General features: G+C 44.7%; 1 protein-coding gene across 4 annotated transcripts in view; it reads right to left on the reverse strand.

The window, feature by feature from the left end:
• Positions 1–505: 505 nt before the first annotated feature.
• Positions 506–22729, reverse strand: part of SLC20A1 (solute carrier family 20 member 1) — a 284197-nt gene continuing 261973 nt past the window's right edge. For all 4 annotated transcript variants that reach the window (XM_069619005.1, XM_069619007.1, XM_069619004.1 and 1 more), the window contains exons 3-11: positions 21728–21868; positions 21547–21632; positions 16200–16296; positions 13896–14015; positions 8595–8882; positions 7293–7851; positions 5685–5870; positions 4730–4814; positions 506–1432 (exon numbers count right to left, since the gene is read on the reverse strand). In XM_069619005.1, coding sequence (XP_069475106.1) covers positions 1277–1432; positions 4730–4814; positions 5685–5870; positions 7293–7851; positions 8595–8882; positions 13896–14015; positions 16200–16296; positions 21547–21632; positions 21728–21868 — 1718 coding nt within the window. In that variant the 3' untranslated portion in view covers positions 506–1276. The remainder of the gene's footprint in view (positions 1433–4729; positions 4815–5684; positions 5871–7292; positions 7852–8594; positions 8883–13895; positions 14016–16199; positions 16297–21546; positions 21633–21727; positions 21869–22729) is intronic.

Consider the following 22729-nt stretch of genomic DNA (forward strand, 5'->3'; position numbering starts at 1 on the left):
GGTAGATTTTGCTAGCCTGGAAAAGGATTGGCAGTTGTAGCCTATGGCAAAGGGGGGAAGCCCAAAGCACAGGGATTTTTTTAATTAAATCTGTTGGGCAGTCTAAAGGGACAGCAGATCATAGTATTGATAAACTGACTGGGCCATTAAATAAAGAGCACCAATCAATCCAAGCAGCAGCGAGCCTGTGGGGGTATGGCAGCTAGAGCATGTGTAAGGGAATAAGTGATGCCCTGCACCAATGCAACAGTTTCCTTGCGAAGAACAAATGTTTTGGTGCCTACCAGTAGCTATTACTTACCCACTCTGGGGTGAGAAAGATAGCCCAGTCATCCGATTTGAGGGGTTAAAGTTTACTTGGGGCTTTTTGTCATCATGGTCAAAAATATCAAGCATGTAGCACACCAGGCCATGTCGCAGTGCATCGTTAAGATGTTCATCGAACCAATTACTACTTTTAATCTACACAATTCAAACTTTGCTCAGAATGATACATCACAAGGGGTTGGGTTTAATGCTTGTTTATTGTTTATTTCACCAGCAACAAGAACAAACCAGTGAAAATGGATGTAAGCTGGAGAAGTTAAAAGCCCGCTACATATTCAGTGGCTACTCTCCTGGGCCGCACACCACATCACAACTGCTGCCTGACCTCCCCAAAGGTCAGCAGTGCTGCACACTCGGACCAAGGCCGGGCAAGACCGAGTAGAAACCTCCTGTGCCCCTGCAATTCTTAAAAACAAACCTGAAAATGTCGGTTTCCTTTTGGCTTTATTGGTTAAAAAAAAATCCCCCCAGCCCCTTCTTAGTAAGTAATGGGATTGGCTTTAATATCAATAGTGTACATTTTTCCCAACCTTGACCAGCATGGTAAGGGGACCGCAGCCTTGACATGAGCACCAACTCACTGTGCCAGCCAGTTATTGGGATTCTTAACCTCCCTTGCCCAAAAAGAGGGAGAAAACAAATCAATTGTTGGGAGTTTGTCGTGATAGAAAATAGAATACAGTGATCCACAGCTTTTTTTTTTTTTAACACTGAAGATAAGTGACAGCGATACAGTACATTAGCTACGTTTTGGAGACAGCAGTCAGATACTTAGTAGAAAAGCAGTTTTACAGCACAAATATACCGATATGGTTGCCCTCTCGTCCCCCCTCCTCATTCTGAAAGGATTGTTAAATCTTAGTAACACATGGAGTTGTTCGATTAAGGGAGGAGCAGGGAGTGCAGTCCACAGCGAGATGATACACAAGTTACGTCAGACCACTCTCGTTCACAGGATGGCGAATTTGAAGAGTGCCATAATAGCTGCACTAATAAGGCCGGAGATGGGAACGGTGACGAACCATGCTAAGAAGATGTTCCTGAAGAGGCGCCAGTCTACTGCTTTCCGCGAGCGGAGCCAGCCAACAGAGACAACTGAACCAACCTACAAGAGAAAATGAGAGCCTCAGAAGTGGCAAGCAGCTACATTTACTTCATACTGAATTCCACACAGTATTAAACCACCACTTCAGGTACTAAATCATGAGGCCTATGTGCTCTGGTGGCCGGCAGTCCATTGGATCACGTTAAACGACTACATTGGACACTAAAACATTTGTTTTTCAAATCTCACCCATCATCTCTCCAACAGACCACCATTGAGAGTGATCAATTGGTCTGTGTGTAGTCACCTATGCCAAATCCTGCACACATGCTACTGAAAAATGTACAAATCTACAGAAACATTAAGGAATTACACCTCTGCCGTTATTCTCTGGGAGACTGGATGCAAACTAAACTGGGTGATTAAGACGTGGTACTGATCACACCAGCTCGCCCGCTAATCTATGCCAAAGAAATTGGTCTACTCAACATGGCTGCATGCAGATCCTTCCAAATACAGGAAAATAGTTAGCCAGTCTCATACAAAAATGATCGGTCATGGTCATTAAAAAGGAGCAATTCTGATTTTAAACAAAAAATTGATACATGGTGCAAAGACATGCAACATTCCCGATTCTATCATGGCCAGTACACAAAGCAAAAGTCTAAAGGTACTCAAATATCTAGATCATCAAGTCCAAAGATGCAAGATTAAGCTTTTCTGTAGAATCACACGCCAGCTTTACTGCATCCATTTGAAGTGGGTTCCTCTATAGAATAGAATTTTTTTGGATATTTTGAAATGACCTTCACACAAGTACTTCAGAGACCAGTGGGCCAGAGTGTAAAGGGAGGAGTGCAATTCCGCAGTATTGGCATCTACATGAACCCACTGCAAGAGTGGACACATCTTTCAAGCAGCAAAACTAGTTTGTTTATTTGGTAATGCGCTCCGAGCCCGTGGGCATCTAGGCGCAACAGTACAAGAGGACTCGAAACTTAGTTACAAAGCCTGACACAGGCTAACACAGCAAAACAGTGGACACATACAGTGGGTGGTTCAATGCATATAAAATAACAAGGTTTAAGCACATAAGAGTAACATTTTAGCAGGTTGTGTCGTTTCCGCTAGGGTGAGGGTCGTTGCATGTCATTGTTGTGCAGCCATTTGAGAGCGTAGGATCTGAATCTTGTGTAGGGTAAGGGGCATCTAAGGTCAGAAGGGAGTATGTTCCATGCTTGTGCAGCTCTAACTGGGAAGCTAGCACCGCCCGCTGTGGTAAGTTTGAATCTGGGGACTTCCAATAGGAAGGTGTTGGCAGATCTCGTCAGTCGGTTAGAGGGTCTCCAGTTGATTCTTTCCGCTAGGTAGGAGGGTGCTTGATTGTTGAGGCATTTAGAAGTGAGGGAAATAGTTTTAAGTAGGATTCTGTCCTTTATTTTTAGCCAGTGGGCTTCTGTCCGGTGTTTGGAGATATGTTCTCTGCATGGGATGTTCAGTGCTGCTCTAAGCGCGTTATTTTGTAATCTCTGGAGTTTGTCGGTGACCGACTTGTTGGCACCTGAGTATAAAGCGTTGCAATAATCCAGTCTGGACATGACAAGGGCATTGGCCAAGGTGAGGCAGCTGGTACTGGACAGGAAGGGTCTAGCGGCCCGGATGAGTTTACACGTGTAGGTGGTTGAGGAGGCAAGGGAGTTCACTTGCTTTTTGAGGGTGAGAGCTGAGTCGAGGTAAAAACCCAGGGTTTTGACCTCGCGCATAACCTTGATAGTGTTATCATCAATGTTAAATGAGGTATAGTCCGGGGTGAGTTTGGATAATTTGTGGTCTGAACCAAGGAGCAGGATTTCAGTTTTATCGTCGTTCAGGCAGAGGCCATGTGTGGCCATCCATGCTTGAATGAGGATGTAAATTTTATTCACCAGAGCCAAGTCCACTTCATAGTTGCCCGAAAGGGGTATGAGGATCTGGGTGTCATCTGCGTAATTAGTGTGACGCCCAGTCTGTCCAACTTGTCGAACAATGGCTTGGTGAAGATATTGTACATAGTGGGTGAGACACAGGAGCCCTGTGGGACTCCACATGTGATTTGGATAGGGTCAGCCCACGTGGAAGTAGTAACATAACTAGTTCTAGATCACTGTCAGTCATAATTCATTTGCTTCGAAGATTAGGTCAGGTTGGGACTCTTAACAGCATTTCCATGGAAGACATCCACAGGCTCAAGGCCTCCCTCCCATTGGTCCGTGTTGGACGTCCCATGCTGACCGTAAGCTCATCCCAAGACCAAATTCCTACTGTACCAACACCACCGAACACCCCGAGATCCAGACCCAGCTCCCTATCAACTTCAAGGGCTTCAAACTCCAGCTGGCCACCTGCTCCAAAAGTCTCTTGGGTGAAACATTGACAGACCACTTTCCTTCAAACAGTATATTGCAAGGAAGACACAAATTGATATAAACTCTCGGCTGCGGAAAATAAAGCCCTTAATTCCAGCTGTGCAAGCATTTGTCCTCTCCTACCCGGATGCTGGCAACAGACTTTGGCACCTTGGAGCGGTGTGCTACATGTAGCAGCACGACTCAAAAATTCGACCTCATCACCCGTCCGAATTTCCCTGGCTCCATCTAGAAGCATGCACCATCTTCAAATCCCCACCATTAGCTATGGACACTAAAGGTTTGTCTTATGCATTTACCGTGGCAGATTTGGCATCCCTCTACAATTAGAAATGTTGGCAGGGTGGTCAAATACCAGCTTTTAGAAACAGAATGCTGAGTCATCCTAAACTGTGGGGGTCCTGGTTTGTAACCAGGAGATCGGCCACTGCCACCACTCCGTTCCCCCAGCATCAACACCGTGCAAGAGTTGGCATCAAAGATACTGGCTTTACAAAGCCATCAACCTGCCACCCCACTAGCTTAGACAGGGGGCGGCCACTCCCCTCTCCAAGAGTCTTTAAAGTAATTATTAATTCCAAAGCAAGACTGTTCCAAGAGTACCCTCTTGTTTCCATGATGGTCAGACTAGCAGATGGGAGAAAAATCCAAGCGCTTCAACCTGTCTTGGGTCCTAAACACTTGTGGAACATGGTATTCACAACAGCTTTTAGCCACAACCATGAGAGAGTCGTCATACACGCTGGCAACTCCATTTCCAAACATTTTTGATCTGGCAGAGATGGACCAGAATAATCCAGATTGCTTCTAAAGTGGCCATCACCCTAAATGAAGCCAACAAGTGGCTATAAATCTCACCACCAAGAAATCAATTTTTTGACTTGGTCCACCATTTTAAAAGAAAGTGAAGTCACAGGAAAAAAATACAAATATCAAACAATAGAGTACTTACTTTACAATGTGTTGTGCTGATGGGAAGGCCAACATTTGATGCAATCATGACTGTAAGAGCAGATGCCAATTCAATGCTGAAGCCACTGAAATGGAAATGTAAGGTTAGAGGTGATGCCAGGAAATAGGTTTAAAACACAACTTCATTAAGATGCACAAATTGTGCAGATGACCACGCAGAAAGTAAAATTGTGGGCGCTCCGTGACATGCAAGCTCTCCCCCCAACCCCCCCCAAGAGATTGCGCTCCCGTCATTGTTGAAACCCGCTGTGAGCTCATGTATGTGCACTTTTGGGCTGAGCAACTGGGGTTTGGGATTTAAGATCATCACTTCCCACACTGGCAAATTGCACTAACGGTTTTGCCATGCCACATCTCTCCAGGGCCCACCAGCAATGTTGCTCCAATTGCAGAACATAACCTGAAGCCAAGTGGCCATGGCTATCGCCCCTATCACCCAGCCTAGTAAATAACCAGATCCCCACTAGACGTGGCCACAGCCTTGTCCATTGTTGCAAACAGTCTAAAATACCACGACCAGCAGGCTGGACCTATAGCCAAAAGCATGTATTGTTGTATTCTTTAGCAAGCAAGGGACGCAAGAGCATGTAATCACTAATTTTGGGCACCTTCATTTATGCTCTGGTAAATGAACCGCAAAAAAAAAAAATAACTCATTTACTGGAGGGACTAGGAAAACGTGACAATGTAAAAGCTCCATAACCCTATTCCATTACCAGCCTTTCACACGCCTGTTGTGTGACCCGCACCCCTGAAGGGAAGGAAAGGGGGCAGAGGGAATAAACCGCACAAGTGCAAGAAGCTGAACAAAGGTGTGGATGAGTCATGAACCTGCAGCTATGAGATGTAGAATGGTGGAGTGCATGCCTTAAAAAAAGCATAATCCTACAAAACAACCTAAATAAAACAATCTGGAAGTAAACGGCTGGTCTTACCTGGAGGGGGTTATTGGGGTCAAGTCTTTGCCCATGGTCTGAATCACTCTCCTTCCCCAGACCCACAAACCAATGCAAATGCCAACACCTCCATAGAGAAGAAGCCAGATGGGGGTAGATGCTTTGGTAGCAACGTCACCTGTCTGATAGACCAGCCAAAGGGCAACTAGCGGTCCAATAGCATTGCTGCAAAATAAAAAAGAAATTCAGCAAGAATACTAAAAAAAACAACCGACTGTTCATAGCTCAGCATTGCAGAACAATCTCAAAGTTCCCCTGCTTGAAAGACTGAAACTGACAGTATGACCAGTCATGGCTGAGCTGCACAAATTACTAGTTCAAATAGGCGTAACCCTAAAGTTTTTATTCAGTCTTTTTTTTTAAAAAAAGACTGCCTGACAAAAAGCACTTGGAATGACGCGAAAAAAATGGACATCTACTGCCATCTAGGCAGGATGTGAAATTACAATTAGATGAGCCCCAGCATGCCCCATCTGTACTAGCCATGTCCCACTGTCATGTAGCTAAGGCACCAATTTGCTTGGGGAGCCAAATGTAGCGCCTGGGAGCGGTTGGTTTAAAGCTAACCAGTCTCTCCTAGGTTAGAAGGAGGATCTAAATGTCTCCCAGCAATTGTGAACCTGCTGGTTCAACCGATGCTAGACTATCATAAAACAAGAGTGCATAGTGCACTACCTGTCAGAAACGCTAGTTGGTCACCAAGGTGATGGTACAGCACTCTGCCTTGGTTTAGTAAAGGTCCCAAATAAGCAGAGGCGCATCCTGCAACACTGTTCTGGACAGGCCAATGCTTGTTAGTGGGTCTGCCGCTACACAGCGAGGCTGAAATCCTAACCAATGCGAAAGCAGGTGTTAAATGACATGTAGTACACACTTTAAATCCCCGCCCTCAGAGAGCGTGGAAGACTCCTTCAGAGTGAAAGCAGTCATAAAAAATGGCCAATACACCAACGACCTGTTATTCCAAACACATTGTAGTCGAGAGAAGACCAATAGCCATTTAAATATTACACCATTATAAAAATGTACATTACATAAATTTTTCAGAAAGAAACATTTCCTTTAAACCAATTTGTAAAATGCTCACTTTTCTATCTACATTTTCAATTCATTACCATGTTCAAGTGTGTTAACATACTGCACACAATTGTTTACATAAAGCATGTCCTTCGCATAGACCGAGTACCCAATAAGAATAGCAAAGACATTTTCTCCAATTAAACGAATTTCTATTGGTTATTCTTTGAACTACAATGTAGAGTAGTAACTGTATGCCGTAATTTGTGGAGAGTTTAAGGACATCACCACAATAAGCTTCTGCCCATTTGTATTACCGCAACTCATTTTTCAAGCACAACACAAAAAGACATTCCATAATCAGACAACCACTTAAAAAAAAAGGACAGTAGGTGCTAACACAAGGATAGCTTTGTTGCGCCATTTCATATCAGCACAACATATGCATTCCTATGGAGAGTTCTGTACTCCGCTCAAATATATACTAACCACACGATTTTAGAAAGAACAATGCTTTGTGACAAGCTGAACCGATATTGTTAAAAAAAAAAAATACACCAGTCTGCTCACCTGACGTCGTTACCGCCATGTGCAAAAGATCCAAAGCATGCAGTGAGGATCTGCAGGAACTGGAACAGCATGGAAACTTCGGGCTTGTCCTGATCATGCCATTCCTCTAGAGAGTGTGTGCTACCCTTTGGATCCTCTGGGCCCAACTCCACCTTGCCTTCATCCACCTCTGCCACTTCAGGAAGCGGGTCTGCCACTGCGTTACAGTAGCTGGTGTAGCTGTCCATACGAGTGCGCTTCTTATTTTCAGTCCCAGTCCAAGTAAGCTTCTCCAGCTCATCGCCCTTGGGTTCTGGGTCACGGGGGCGGAATGAATCCAGGGGCATGCCACAGATTGCCATGGTATAGGAGGTGTAGCTGTTGTTGCGCCTCAGGGGTCTGTCAGTGTTGTCCCCCATGCAGTCGCCCACCTTTGCCAGATGCAGCTTGTGCAGGAGGTCCTTGTAAAGACCAGAATCCTTGTGCACGGTATGATACTGATACTGCCCACTGGAGTTAATTTGGTTGCTGACGGTTTGATTGAACTGAACATGATTTCCACTTGGCAACTGTACACGACCTAAAAGGAGGAAAGACACATTCTTGTACAGTTCGATCACAGAATCGGAGCAAAGCAACACTGAATTCTGTGGTTTCTAGGTTATTATGCAACTAGCCAACATCATCTATTTTACAGACGGGACAAAATAAAGTTGAATTGAATACCTAGAGGTGGCTCACACCTAAAAACAGGGCCCACTCAGTGCCCACTTTAAAGAACAAGACAGGATTCCAACATCAAAAACGGAAGTGTTCACCCTCTAAATTCAGAAAGGTCATTCAAAGTCTTACATTTAAGTATACATGTGAAAAAGCGACACTAAAAACATCCCTTTCATTTGTCTTTTAGAAGCAATAGCTTACACCTCAAACAGGGCTACTGCAATGCAAGCCACGCAACTGGCTTGGGCAGACTCACCTGTGCTCCGTCTCCGACAGGCCATTTGGACCAGGTCTATTTGGTTCAAAGCCAAAAAAAGGTTTGCAAAGACATCTTTCCAGTAAAAATAACATATGGGTCCAGATAGTCTGCCATTTTGTTCTTTATTCAGCACAGACTCCTTAGATCGATTACAAGGAAGTCTGTCCTTGAGTGTACATGGCAGAAAATTAAGCCCATTCCCATGGAGTGTGAACCGAGTAGTACGTTTTTATTTGGAAAACGTACATGAACAATACTGAATGAAGCAAGAGAAGGGCTTCATACTGGGTTACCTATTCAGTTTGTTCAGAGTAGATTTCGAAGCATTTATCAGAACTCACCATTCATTGCACTGTCTATATTCGTTTCTTTCAGCTCCTGGCTAGAGTACTTCTCCCTCTCAGGCACGTCATCCGAGTCCCCGAGGTTGAAGGAAACAGTCCGCTCCTCTGCAGCAGCCCTGGGAACGACTGGCGTTTCTTCCCCCTCTAGGGGGCCCTTGTTCTCAATGCAGATGCCATTACAAAGCGGAATTTTCACCTCCTCCGTATCAGACTTCCGCAGGGAAGAGTGTCTTTCTCTGGACTTGATTGCCATGAGAGGGCTTTCGGAAGGGCTAGACTTGTGTCCTGTAGAAAGAGGGGATTTTACAAGAGCTTCCCACATAAGTGTTAGTGCAGATAACTACATTAGACATCTATAACAAAGATGCTATAATTGTTTGAGAAAAACTGGAGCCAGGCATTGGTTTGGCTACTTAACTATGAATAGGTTGGTGCCAAGAACAGCAAAGACATTCGCAAGCTACACCAACCTTCACTGAATCAGCGTCCCAAACGGTAAATTATACCAAACCATCACTCGCATTGTGTGAGGGAGCAGGGGGGGAGAAGACTAGCAGAACTAGGGAAGTCTTTCCACAATCCCCAGACAGTCCAAACCTTTGCAATGAGCACCAAATATCTGTAATTTTCCGGCAAGCAGCTTGGGGCAGACAGTTGACCAGTGTCAGCATTTGATGGCCAACCGTTAAAAAGGCCCTTTGAATGCCTGTATTAAACATGTAAGTTTTTTTGTTGTGCATTACAGGTCATCTTTTGGCCATGCCCATTTGTTTGTGGGCCCGTGCCCAGCAGTAGGCCTTTGCGCCCCCTTCCTCTCCGCAGACCCTTCCTGGTTTCCCAGCCCGCCCGCTTCCCGATCCGCACTCCCTCCCTTGGTCCATGCACTGTAGGCATTGAGTCTACCGCTTCCCGACCCGCCCAGGAACGCTCGCACTGGTCCACCTACACTTCATCACTGGTCCTCCAGGGCAGCCCTCTGTGGCTAAGGGCCCCAAGGCCAAGGGCGGCTCCTACATTGTCGGCTCCGAGATGTGTCTGCAGGTGTCCTCAGGGGAAGCCAGTGAAGCCAGCAGCCAACAGACACCAACAAAAACTGAGTGTGGCACGGGTTGGGAGTAGAGCAATCACTCCACTCCAGAAAACCACTGCCAATCTATCTTACTTCCCAATAACAGACTGCCATGGACTCACACCAGGTAACCACCAGACTGAACTTATCCACGACAGGATTGTAGAAGTTGCCTTGCATTACATAGTAACAGTTGTCAAGACCAACACGCACCGCATTTAGATGGAATTGTGAATATTGGCCTGCGTTGCATTTAGATAAGACTTTGAATATTAGCATGTGCAACACTCGTATGGAATTCTGAACCCTAGCTAGCGTCGCATCTAGATAGAAATGTGATTGTCAGCATGTGCCGCACCTAGATGGAATCCCATAATTGCAGGGACAGCAATGCCAACTAACCAACTAACAATATCATCCCTCTGCATACACCTCTCAAACTCTAACCAAGACAACCACAAGCCCGCACAAACTTCACCACAATGCAACAACTAAACAAACCACACAGACCATGCACAACAGCACACGACGACTATCGACCGTAAAACACCCCAAGCCCAGCCAACGGACCCACCGGGCTGAGGCTGCCAACAGCACATCACTGCTCTCTTGCACTTTTTCCAGCTTATTCCTACTAACCCACCCCCTCTCCTCACCTTTTTCAGAGCCGCCAGAGCGCCAGGGGACCACTTATAATGTTAAAGGACATTTGTACCGCGCACTAACACACTGGAAAGGTTCCTGCCCACTTTTGTAAGCAGTGTCAAGCGGTGGTGGTGGTGCAACTGTTCCTGGTATAATCCACTAGAGCAAAAGCTATGCTTTGGTCCAGCTGTCAGCAACAACTAAGTGCACCCAATTAAGGTGGCATGTCACTGCTCCAGAAAAGACATCACATTATGGATGATTTGTCTGGTATGCCATTAAAAAAGGTCTACAGCTAGAGTATAAATCATGCCCAGAAAACAGACTAAACAAGCTTAGACTCTGCGGATTCAGTATGCTCAAAGTGACTGATGGACAAGGGTAGAGCACAATTAAGTAGCCAATTAGTGATGACTGTGCAATAGGAAACAGGAAACCAAAAGGGTGAATAAAGCAAGGCAACAGCCAGGGAATGCACAATCCTATCAAACCACCCGACCTCTCCCTTCCTCACAAAAGGGACAGTCTGCAATACATAGAAAGGCCATTCCACTTGTTCTGATAGCTGCCAGGTCTTAAATTAGCCTCATCTTGGGGCAAACTCGCTTAACGAGGTGTGTGTGCCTGCGTGCAGGGGATTGGTGACTTGCATTGCAGATAAAAATCTGGTGAAGTCCAATCACAAACGCCCAACTCTTTGGGGAAACTTCTAGAAAGGGGACAAGTCTCTCCCGTTGCCTGGTTGACATACAAGCGGTTACATTATTCTCGACAAAGTCATGATTCATTAGTTAAGGTGTTCTTGTGTTGACATTGACCATCTGCTTCTTTGATCAAAATGGTATCTTTGATTATCCTTTATATTGAAGTCCGATTGTGATCCCTCATTCTTTTCACGAGACCTATTCAATCATCCCAACATGAGCCATCATTCACATTGTGTTTTACTAGTACTGTAGCTCTTCAGAGATCGAATAAGCTTAGGTTTATGACCGAGATGTACTATGGCCCCTTTACTCGTGGATAGAAAAATGGGTAAATATTTTCAGAAAGCAGGCAAACATGTGCTCATCTGCTCGATGTTTCCAATATGGTTTGGTAATTAGAGTATGATCATTTCAAACAGACGCCAGTCCTCAATTTTGAATTAAGGCCAGTTGAACTTTCTGAAACCCTGATCAAATATTTGATCATGAAAAGCATGTAACGTTTGTTTCTGCATTTATAATCATTTCCCCCAGAAGAGCTCCAGTAGTGAAACAGGTGAACAGGCAGAGGATGCTAGAATATATGGAGCATGATGCACGGTTTGAATAAATCGTGTGAAAAGATTATCAGGATATTCATCGGTTGGGATACTAGGATAAAGATGATCATAGATACTATTTTGATCAAGTGGAGGCTAACGAGTGGAGTGGTCAGTAGACTATAATAAACAGGACATCATAAAAATGAGAAAAAGTCAACAGATTACCTAAATGAAGCATAACTGGAATATAAAGATGTACAGAACACTTGGTTTTCCATTCAGTGATACATCAATTTAGAATGTAACCTCTAGGTCAACATCAAGGCAACAGAAGAGACTTTTCAAACTCCTTAGATCCGTTTCTTCCGTTCACGAATTTCAAGATAGTGACATTAATTGTTATACTTTTCAATCCATCAATTGAAAACAATGTTTAAAGCAGTTTTTTGCATTTCCACATTTCATATTCTACTGGGGCTAAACAGGCAGTGCATTCTTGAACTACCAAGATCGGGCCACACAATTAAGCCTCTAGAAAGGTTTGTGGGAGGATTGTTTTGCTACATACCTGCACCAAGCTAGATTATCTATACCCTGCCCGGTTTTGAAGCGATACACTCAGTATGGTTTGCTACACTGTCATGTGACGCCATTTCATGTTTTAAGCTGTAGAAACAGGTGTACGATTGTTCTATTGGGAGCAGGAAGCGACACCCTAAACACGCAAAAACAGGAAAACCCAGAAGGTAGACTTTGAAATATAATCTGTTAACTAGACCATACAACCTTGGTTTCACCCAACATTTGCATGGTGCCCTCCCTTAACATGACAGTAATTGAAGCCTAGGATGAGGCTAGTCAGAGGCCGGATTTATAGTGCCTAGGCTTGGCCTAATAGGATTCCTACCCAACACAAATATAACCACCATCTTCTAGGTCGTAGCAGGACTATGGAAGCTCCAGGAATGCTGAATTGGGGCTTCTGCTCCAAGGTAGCTGTGGTCGAAATCCTACGCTCAGTTAAATGTGCCCCCGCCCCCCATATGTATAGCTCCTGGCTGCTTAGGGCGCAGGTTAATAGAGGGGCTTTGCATGCTGTGTTTTCTTGTGCATGGTTTCTACATGCCTTGGCTCAGAAGGACACTAAGGCTCAGAAGTCTGACGATCACATGGTGATGTCCCTGTTCAGCAGGAACACAAAAATAATCCTGTAAACAGTAACCAAGAACTGTTACCAGGAAACCGTACACAATTCATGAACCCGAGTAACTAAAGTTGCCTCTTGCACGATCAGCAGGTGGAAATCAGTCTCAACTGGAAGCCATCCTGGGACTCACATGCAGCTTAGGAAGCACGAAATGTTAGCCAAGTAAACCACAGGGTTAGATTCTTCCAGTACACTGAAGGGGCTCCTGAAGCACTATAATCCTTCATGCCTGCAACATGACCTTTGCAGACTTGGTATACTTAGAATCCAGCAAGAGCTCGTTAAGAACGAGCCAACTGAGGGAGCAAGACGGGAGGGGCTGTTAAATCACCCGCCCAGGTCACTTTGAACAAGCTACTCTAGTCACTGGAAGAGTTTTAGATTTTAACGTGAAACTAAACTTTTGAAATCGGAATTGCGTTAATAGTTTATAGCATCACGATTATATTGTGCATACATTGATGTTACAATACATCAGAGCTATAAATAAATCTACCAGAGGAAAACACTGCAATAGAAACAATCCAAGGAAGCATCAAAATAAAGTAAATGGTTTTTTAAAAAAAGGGAGCGCGATTAACTATATAGTAACATGGTTTGGATCAAAAATAAAAAACGCGTTAAGTATATAATTCCAAGTCTTCTGTCTATTACCTGAAAACACTGCCTACCAAAGAGACGCCAGTTAAAAGTAGCAGGCATTATGGTTAAAGTAAACAGGTGATCACAAGCCACACCCAAGTGTAGCAATGCGCTAGTAGCACTTAATCATTTTAGCACAGCAAGTCCCCAAAAGCCGAGTTTGTATCAGTATGTTAATTGTCAACCAATTGAGATTTGTGTGGGGCAGGAGAGCAATCACTTTTTTTTTAAACAAAAAATGACAAACATCTCGGTTCTCAGCTTGCAAGCAGGCCAGAGGTTTTTGGGAGTGATTCACATAGTAGTACACCCCTGCAGGGTGAAGGAGAGCTGCAGTCTCAAGACGCTGGAGCCGAGTGGCAAGGCTGGGGAGACATCAGCGCACAGATAGTGATGGGCAGATAAATGAGCCCTCTAACAGTGCTTGCAGCAAAATAAGTTAGCCATTCTTCACATTTCATAACAGCAATTCAACATACTACTCACGCTCAATTTTCCTTTTCATCCGGGGACAGATGACGAACCAGACAAAAATCGCACATAAGACTGCGCAGCCCACAGCAATCAAGATGACACCCCAAACAGGAATCTTGTCAAAGCCAAGCACTGGAATAAAAAAAAAAAGTAAGTCCCAAGGCATGCAGCAATTGCCCCCTAATCCAAAATAAAAGTTTCTAGATACATCCCCTTTGCAGGGCCCAAGTGAGGAGGAGAAGCAAATTAAAAGAATGATGGGCCAACCAAGTACTAGAACTTCACAGAATTAATCTTTGTAAGTATGGGGCAGACTGTGGCGCTCCGACTTCTAGAAAAGCAACCCTAATCTACTTTAAGGGTAAAAACCCAGTGGGATTTCAATATGGGGGGGGCCAATGCAGGATATAGATGGGGTTGGCTTAACCAAATATGTAGCATCCCAGCAGCAATTTTGAGATGAAGTGACTGCTTCCAGGGTTGTCCATCTCTAGGCCCGGAAACCTGACAGGTTTTCAGGATATCCATGAATATTCATATGAAAAATGTTGCCTACATTTAGAATCATAAGCAAATTTCTCATTACCATTAATGAGGGGTATCTTTACGACATGGATCCAGGCCTCGAGGCCTGGAGTTGGATAACCCTGGTTTAGAAGCTTGAAACTGTATTGTATGACACCACTGTGTGTGAAACTCAAAATCCAAGCACAATCAAGGTAGTATAGGGGCTGCCTTTTCTATCAAGCTTCATACATCTGAAAACAGGTAATCTTTGTTAGGCCATGTATGCAGCAATACAGGCTCTGGTATCGTAACCTCAAGCTAGATGACTTCAATAGCTATAGCCCTAGCACTCTGACAGTCGGCTATATTATTTGAAAATCAAACCGATATTGCACTCAATTATGAGTAGCAATGAGTAGCAATGCAGAAGCAACTTGGAAGCATTCTCCCTTAAAACGTGTAGGTTTTTCAATTATTGCTTGCAATCCCTTGAAGAACGCAGTTTTGGTAAACTTCCATATCAGCATGTTATGGTCTTCAGAATATCCACGAAACAGCGTCTGCATTATCTGCCAATGAGCAACACCCAAGAGTGAGCTGCAGTTGTGCAGCGCCAAGATAAAGATGTAGGTCACGTGCAGCCAGCATCGCCTCAAATCAAAGAGGCCCAGCAAAATAAAAACAAGTAAATGTGTAAGTAGGTACAAAGCTGTCCCATCGCGATAGTTCACACAAATTCAGGGTTGATTGCACAAACTCAAGGTGTAACCGTAAGTAAACATGCCGAAATGATGGGTGTTTAATGTACATTTGTGCAGAGCACACTAATGCACTACGTCTGCCGGCAGAATGCTCAACAAATTCAGGCAAGAGTATGCTAGAGGTACTCCTCAACACCCCCCACCCCCCCAAGTCATCAAACCCACAGCAGGTTACAGATCTGAATAGATTTCAGCTCAAGATGGTCGCATTTTGAGGCTGCATTATCTTCGGCTTTTACCAACAGTGACGAAATAAATCCAAGAACTCTTGAAATGACCGCTTTTGAAGCCCTGACACTAAGTAAGTTAAATGCCCTTTGAATCGTGTCACTTACTGCAAAGATAAGTAACAACGCTCTCACAGGACAGCGTGGAAAAACGAACTAGCTGCAAATAAGTCAGTGGTCGTTTGTTAGCACATACCAGCATACTTCGGCCTACCAACTCAAGCTGCCCAAACTATTCAATGTGCTTTACTTAATTGTATGTCACATATGCGAGTAAGAAACCGCCCGCCCTTGCCAAAAAAAGATAAGAGCACCGCTTCAACTAGAGCAGGGGCCTGCAATATTTGGATGTTTTGGACAACTCCCATGATCCCTTGGTACAAACCATTGGTAGCGCCACAGGTCGCAAACCCCTGAAATGGAGCGGATTTAACCATGTTGCTCCAGAGGGACATAACTCTGTGCAAGCACAGCTAAGTCAAGCCACCCATTAGGAACCCAGAAAATCTTCGGTAAAATGTTCCTTTACTTCAATAATCATTAACTCTTCAAATCCTAGACATGGGAAGGTAGAGGGTACCCTGCTGGGGAGAGAAGAGTAGGAGTGCTCTACTAGTGTTGTGGGGCGGTAGACAATTCCAGATGTAATCACATCTTGTATACCTCTGCCCCCCACCCCCAAAAATTATCAAACACAGGAGTAAGACTGAAGATGTGGTTCCCCGTGTTAATTACCAGACAACTCCCACCCAAACTCCCTACATTACACACTTGAAATGTAAAGAGGCACTGGTGCCCTGCAGGACCCAATGCGTACTTACAAGGTGCGCCAGTGTACATGATGGAGAAGAGGTTGATACCAATTGTGCAGGCATAGAAAACCGGTAAAGCTCGCAGTCCATTAGGAACAGGATCAGCCTACGGGAAAAGAAAAAAGTAATGCACAAATTGCAAACAATTTTTCCCAACTAGCTATCTCGTATCGCCCATCTTATACGCACGTTTAATTGGGTTGATAATACAAATCTAGTCAAGATGCACTCAGCGGGTTTTATTGGCCTGTACCACAGTACATGTAGTTTTCCTAGCAGGCGTGCTAGTGTTTTTCAGCACACTCAGTCCTAGTATAGCCTCTCCCTAAAGTCGGTATGATACGGCTGCCAAGGGAACAAGGCCAGAAACAGAGGCCAAAACCTGCACTACAATCAGTGAACAAGGGGAATGGTGAGTCAAACAGTGGCTTAATCTAGCATAAATACCAATCCAAAAAAATGGGTATCAAACCGCAATCTTCCCTGCCCGAACCTGAAAAAAGTCATTCAAACAGCAAAAGCTTGGAAAACACATTTATGCTGCATTGAATAATCCAAAATGCAACAAGATATTAACACCAACCATCTACCAATGACAAGCGTAAAGGTAATCAATGTATTGCGTGGCGCGAGTGCAGCACCCATGGGTCTATTGTGTAGACTACATCCGGATTCTGCTCCTCCAGCAGCCCGGTGCCCTCAGGAGAGTGCCCACTTGACCACAGAAAACAGGGCCACCTCCATGCAACAGTCCTTTGTGCGCCACCACGGCCTAAACTTAGTCTGGGGCACTCATTCCCAATCTATGCCATTCTGGCAAATGACAACAGCACTTGGAAGAGCCCAGTCACTTCAACGGGCTGTGAGCCACTATCTGAAAGGGCTTGTTGCTGGATGCCAACCAGGTATTCAACTTGTAGGCCGAAATGCTCAGTGGACAGGTTAGCAAAAACTTGCTCCATAGCTTCCATGGGATGATCTGGGACCATGCAAGGACTGCCCCAGGACAACAAAAAAACTACAACCCTTGAGAAAAACGGAAATCAAGCTCTCCTAGCTCATTCCCTCGGGTGGAGGATCACCACAGTGATGCACTCGTAGACCACAGATATCAGGCAAACTGACTGCATCCATCAATTCTGCTCCTTGGTGTCTGGGGATTTTCCCCTGGAGGTGATTTTATGCCACTGTCAAATATGGTAGTCATTTCTTCATGCTACCTTAGATTCAGTCCCTCAACTGATGTATCCACTGCTTTGAACATGAGCCCAATCCAGGGTGCCACAGGACTCTGAAATTAACCACAGCCAAGGTACCGCTTTGCCAGAACAGATGAAAATTCCAAAGTCCGAGTTCTTTACAGATTTCTCCTTGCACTAATAAAAAGGTTAAATTACAACAGAAAATTCATCCAAAACCACTCAAAACAGGACAACTGAACACGCAAAGATGAGACTGATACACCTCTTTAAAAACTCCAAATCAATGCTTCTCCCAATATGGGTACACGAGCCTTGCCTTTGAACACATACAAAACACCTAGAAACAGGAGTTCCGAGTGCTCTGCATGCATCCACGCGACTGCAAAGACATCGTGCATTGTGCTCCTCCTTCGCCGATCAGCCAAAGAACGAAGACCATGCAAACTGCAGCAGAGTGCAATGTAAAGGCCAACATACGAAGACCAGAGGGGTTCCCATGGATCAGGTGCTTAGAAACAATCACCAACAAGCAGCTTCGTGGTGCACCGAATATGAAGGGGAGGAAAATACACAAAAAAACCTACATAAACCTTGTAAATGGCCTATTTGATGCTAAATGTGGGCGTTTTGAGGAGTAATTTCAGTTTACCAAAAGAACCATAACTGGTTTTTATAGAAACGTGAAGCAAGAATGCTGGTTCTTAACGGAAGTTGGTAGTCATGAAAGATAGGCAATCTCAGTAGATACAAGTTACCAAGATCCAGCTAACACAAATCAGACAAAAGCTGCTATGAGACAGATCATAAAGATAAAAAAGGAGAATACCAAATAAACAAACGAAAAGAGCTGCTCCGCTTTCACAAGTACGCCATAAACTGCGGAAGCTGATGAACAGCCCCCACCACCCCCATTTTGTGCATTAAGAAGGCAATAGTAGGGGTGCAGGTTTGAAGAAGCATGATACTGAAGCCCAGGGTCCTTCATTTTCTCGTTTGTAGCACCCCTTTACAAATCCATGCTGATTTGCTTATTTGCTTCAGCCTGGCTACAAATGTTTTATTCATAAAGGATATCACCCGGCCCAACAGTCACTCCATGTCCCTGCTAGTGTCAGAAACACCAAGCTGAAAATGGCTTTTGCAGTCAACCTGCAAAAGCCAACTCGTGATCAAATACATAAAGCATGTGATCAGAGCACAGCCCTGCATTCACAAAGAATAGCATCGAGTAGCCGGTTTTTGAGAAGATGCTGGCTATTCGCAATGTTTTCCATCCACGAAGCAGCCTAAGCCTGTCTTTTACTACAAGGAAGTGTACTGTACAGGTAAGGCTAGTGCTCATTCCTTGGTACAATCTCAGCAGTCTAATCCACAGCAGCTGCCATGCTGCAGTGTCTTGCTGTGGTGGACAGCAACAGATTTACCAAGCTGCAATGGTAGTGTGGGCATTGAAGTGAAAGGGAAGCAGAAAACACCCCCACCCTTCAAAAGAGGAATATGCTCCAAAGGTGACCACCCCTTTCCCCAAAATCGAGGCATTGAAGGGGTGGGGCGCAGTGCAACTAAACCAATCAGTTAAAGCTGCACAAGAGACCTAGAACTGCTACCTTGAGGGAAGGCTTTGTCAAGGAGAGCTTTCTCACTGCCTGTGTGTGCTCACTCACCACTTAGTCTGCATACATGTCTATCAATTGTTGGTTGGGGCATTGCCATTTGGGAAATCGCATTTCACTCTACAGTGCCCATGATAAGAGACTAGGGCTTAACATTACTATAAAAATGAGTCCTCATCTTACTTGATCTCTCTTCTGCCTTTGACACGTTCAACTATGCCATCCTGATCAACTGTCTGAAAACCTGGGCATCAGGCCCTGGCTTGGCTGACCTCTCCAATCGACCCTCCCAGGTCCAACTTAGGTCCTTCCTCTCCTCCATCTCCACCTGCGGTGTTCCCCAGGGGTCTAACCTCTCTCCCTGGCTGTTCAACCAATACTTGGCATTTCTTGTCCACCACATGGCCGCGATCTACCCCAACTTTCAGTGCTATGCGAACGACTCCGCTAATTTTCAGGCTCCCTTCCGCCACCTCTTCTTTCATCTCCGACTGTCCGTTATCCAGGAATGATGTGGCACTAACTAGCTCTGCCTTATGTAAGACAGATTCTCATCGGCACACCTGCTCCCTCCTTTCCTGTCACTCTCTGCCCCGGCCTCTTGGCCCTCTTCCTTCTCCCACCTGTGAGGCCAAAAACCTTGGTGTCATCTTAAACTCCACTCTCCTCACATCTCTGACGTCAGAAGTCACACTACCAGCTGCACCTCCTCAGAGGTATTCTTCCTTCCCTCTCCTTCCCCCAGAAGCTCACTGTCTCTAGAGCTCTGGTTCTCTCTAGGCTGGACTATTACAACAGCCTCTTTCTAAATCTACCTGCTTCTACTGTCCGCCCTCTGCAACTCATCCAGAACAGGACTGCGAGACTGGTCCTTGGCCTCAAGCCCAGGGATTGCATCTCTCCAGTACTGAAATACCTGCACTGGCTCCTGTGGCTGCGAGGATTAAGTTCAAAACCCTCTGCATTGTCCACAAGGCCTTCTGGGGCCTCATTACCGCCAACTCCCCCTTGCTAAATATCTTCCTCCTCGAACTGTTCGCTCATCTGCCTCCAACTCCCTCAGGGTCAGACGCTTCTCCAAGCAACGAGTTGGTGGTAATCTCTAGCCTCCCCAGAAACTTGAGAACCATCTCCGAAAGCACCCCAAGACCTTCCCCTTTGCTTCTGCTGTCTCTCCTCCGCTGAACTGACGAACTGCACTGGTCACCTGGCTACCCTCTGATCTTGGGCCCAGGTCCCCCTCCCCCACCAGCTGCACTTGGGGGGCTGTTTCTGTATCCCTACAGTTACCCCAGCTCTTTACACTTGCACTTACCTTAGCACTTGCCACTAGCTGGCCGTACCTTTACCTATTGTTTTTATTTATTCTTTACTGTTGATACCATGTATTGCACTTTCCCCCCTGGCTCCCCCCTGTTTCTAGGATGGTCATGGAGTCACCTCACAAATACATTTCAAGGTAATTAGATTGTTGTACAAAGACAAAATAAAATACAGCAATAAACTAACTGCTTCACTACAAGGATACAAATTTGAAAAGTTAAAAATGACACCTCAATACACAGAATAAAACGGTCTAAAAAAATATTAGATTACAATTAAACATTCTGAAAGGTAGTGCACCACCAACTGTGAAAGAACCCCAATAATCAAGATAATCCTATTCTTGGCTACCAGGGTTCCCCCAAGAGACTTCTCCTAAACCCACTGCCCTCCATCTATACTTGTTCAGTGCCAAATATTACAGTGCGGTTTAGCGTGAGTGCCCGAACTGACAGAAACAAACCCCCTTTGTCGCAACACCGGTGTTATGATTTTCATACTAACAGTTTGCAGAACAGAAGAAAGTGATCCAAAGATTACCACTCCACTGGACAAAAGCAAGTCCGTGTCAGCACTTTCCAGATATAGGCAACTGAATTACGTTTGATGAGGTTGAAACTTATTAGCACCAGGTTCATATGATGTGCAATAAATGGGCACTAGTCCAGGTATGGTTCCAATCTAATTGGAAACGAAATTGAGACAAGGCTTGCACAAGCTTAGGATCGAATAAGTCAAAGGGGACCCCTGATATACCAAGTATAGCTGGGTCAAACTCAGGCCTAGATAATTTGGGGTGCCTTGCACTGGATTATCAAACTACTACTGTATTCTCAGTTTAATATACCCATTGAATTGAGAGGAATTTAACAATTCATGGCGTTCCAATTATGTGCAAAATTCTCCGTTGGTTGAAGACAGACAAGTCACTCAACAGAGGCAATTCTAATGGTTCAACCTTGCCAAAAGATCTATGTTCATAGGCACAGTGCTAGGACATTGCGCTTCGGAAAAGTCTTGCCCCACATAAAACTCAAAATGCCTAACCAGAAATTACTTGTCTTAAGAAGGTTCCCAGCCTCATTGCTATGATGAGAAATCAAGCAAAGAGATTAGTGTTTCTGAATCGCGTTACGAGTTCTAGTTCAATCCCATCCAGAAAAAAATAAAATGCAATGATCTGCCACTTGGTTAGGTCAATACATTGGTGATCCTTACCTTACGCAAAATGAACTGCCGGACGACGAAGAAGAGCAAAGCAGACATGATACCAGAGAGAAGCGGTGAGATAAACCAAGACAAAACTAAAATGAGAAAAAAATATATATATTTTATACAGATGTGATTCTGCAGACAAAAATCAAATGCATTCACTAGATGAAAAGTTGCAACCACTTACCAATTCTAAGCAGCTCAATCCACTGGACTCCTTGCTGCCCTTTGGCCACCAGAGAGAAACCAATTGTGGCTCCCACAATACAATGGGTACCGGAAATGGGGAGCTTCAAAAACGAAGCAACTAGCTGCCATACAGCCGAACCTAAAAAGCAAATGACAAGCACTCGTTAGATTTCGTTGGTTGAAGAAATATCAAGGGATTGAGGCATGGATAAGGTCTAGGACTTTGAACATAGGATATAGTGCGATGTCACTTCCCAGAGAAAACGGAGCCAGGTGTGTTCCCAGTCCTTATGTGTCAGGGGCACCATAGGCCAATGCAGTCTTGGTGCGTAGCTTAATCAGACTCCCAATCCAAAACAAGTCTCAGTAATTGAGGTTCTAGACAAACAGTAAGTGCACATCCCTTTTGGAACATCTTACCAAGCACAGACCACTTCCAAGGTGTCCACCAGATGAAATGTAATACTCAAATCGGTCCTCGTTAGCTGGGAATGCTGTAAACTGTGTAAAGCATGCAGGTACAATGTGTTCATGCCAGTAGTGAGTTACCATTTAAGCGTTTTGTTGCCAGATCATGGTTGGCTTGTAAAACAAGAGTATTTATATTTGTAAACGATGTAAAGAAGTATCTTGTAAAGTTATTAGCAACCTGAGAAAAACCTACTCAGTTCAAGTCATTTGCAAGCAGATCCAACAATGTGCCGAGAGAGCCTCCAGTAAAGCATTAGTTTCTGTATAATGGCAGTTGCTTTGATGCTGGTGAGGTTTAGTTCCGAGTAGATACTCGGACATCTTGAGGGTAGTGAGATTTGTTTACAGTTTTTCCAATTGGGCAATTTTGCTAAAATGTGAAAAGCCCCAGGCCTCCACTCTATACAACAATGTGGTCTATGGGCAAGTCTTCTCTCACCCCCCCTTCCACCTAATCTCCCCCCCGCACTGTCCTCTTAATGTTGTTAAAATGAAAGGTCCATTTTTATAATCAAGTTGACACCTAGGT

Source organism: Ambystoma mexicanum, chromosome 10 (genome assembly GCF_040938575.1).
Source record: "Ambystoma mexicanum isolate Mex_15411 chromosome 10, UKY_AmexF1_1, whole genome shotgun sequence".
NCBI lineage: Eukaryota > Metazoa > Chordata > Amphibia > Caudata > Ambystomatidae > Ambystoma > Ambystoma mexicanum.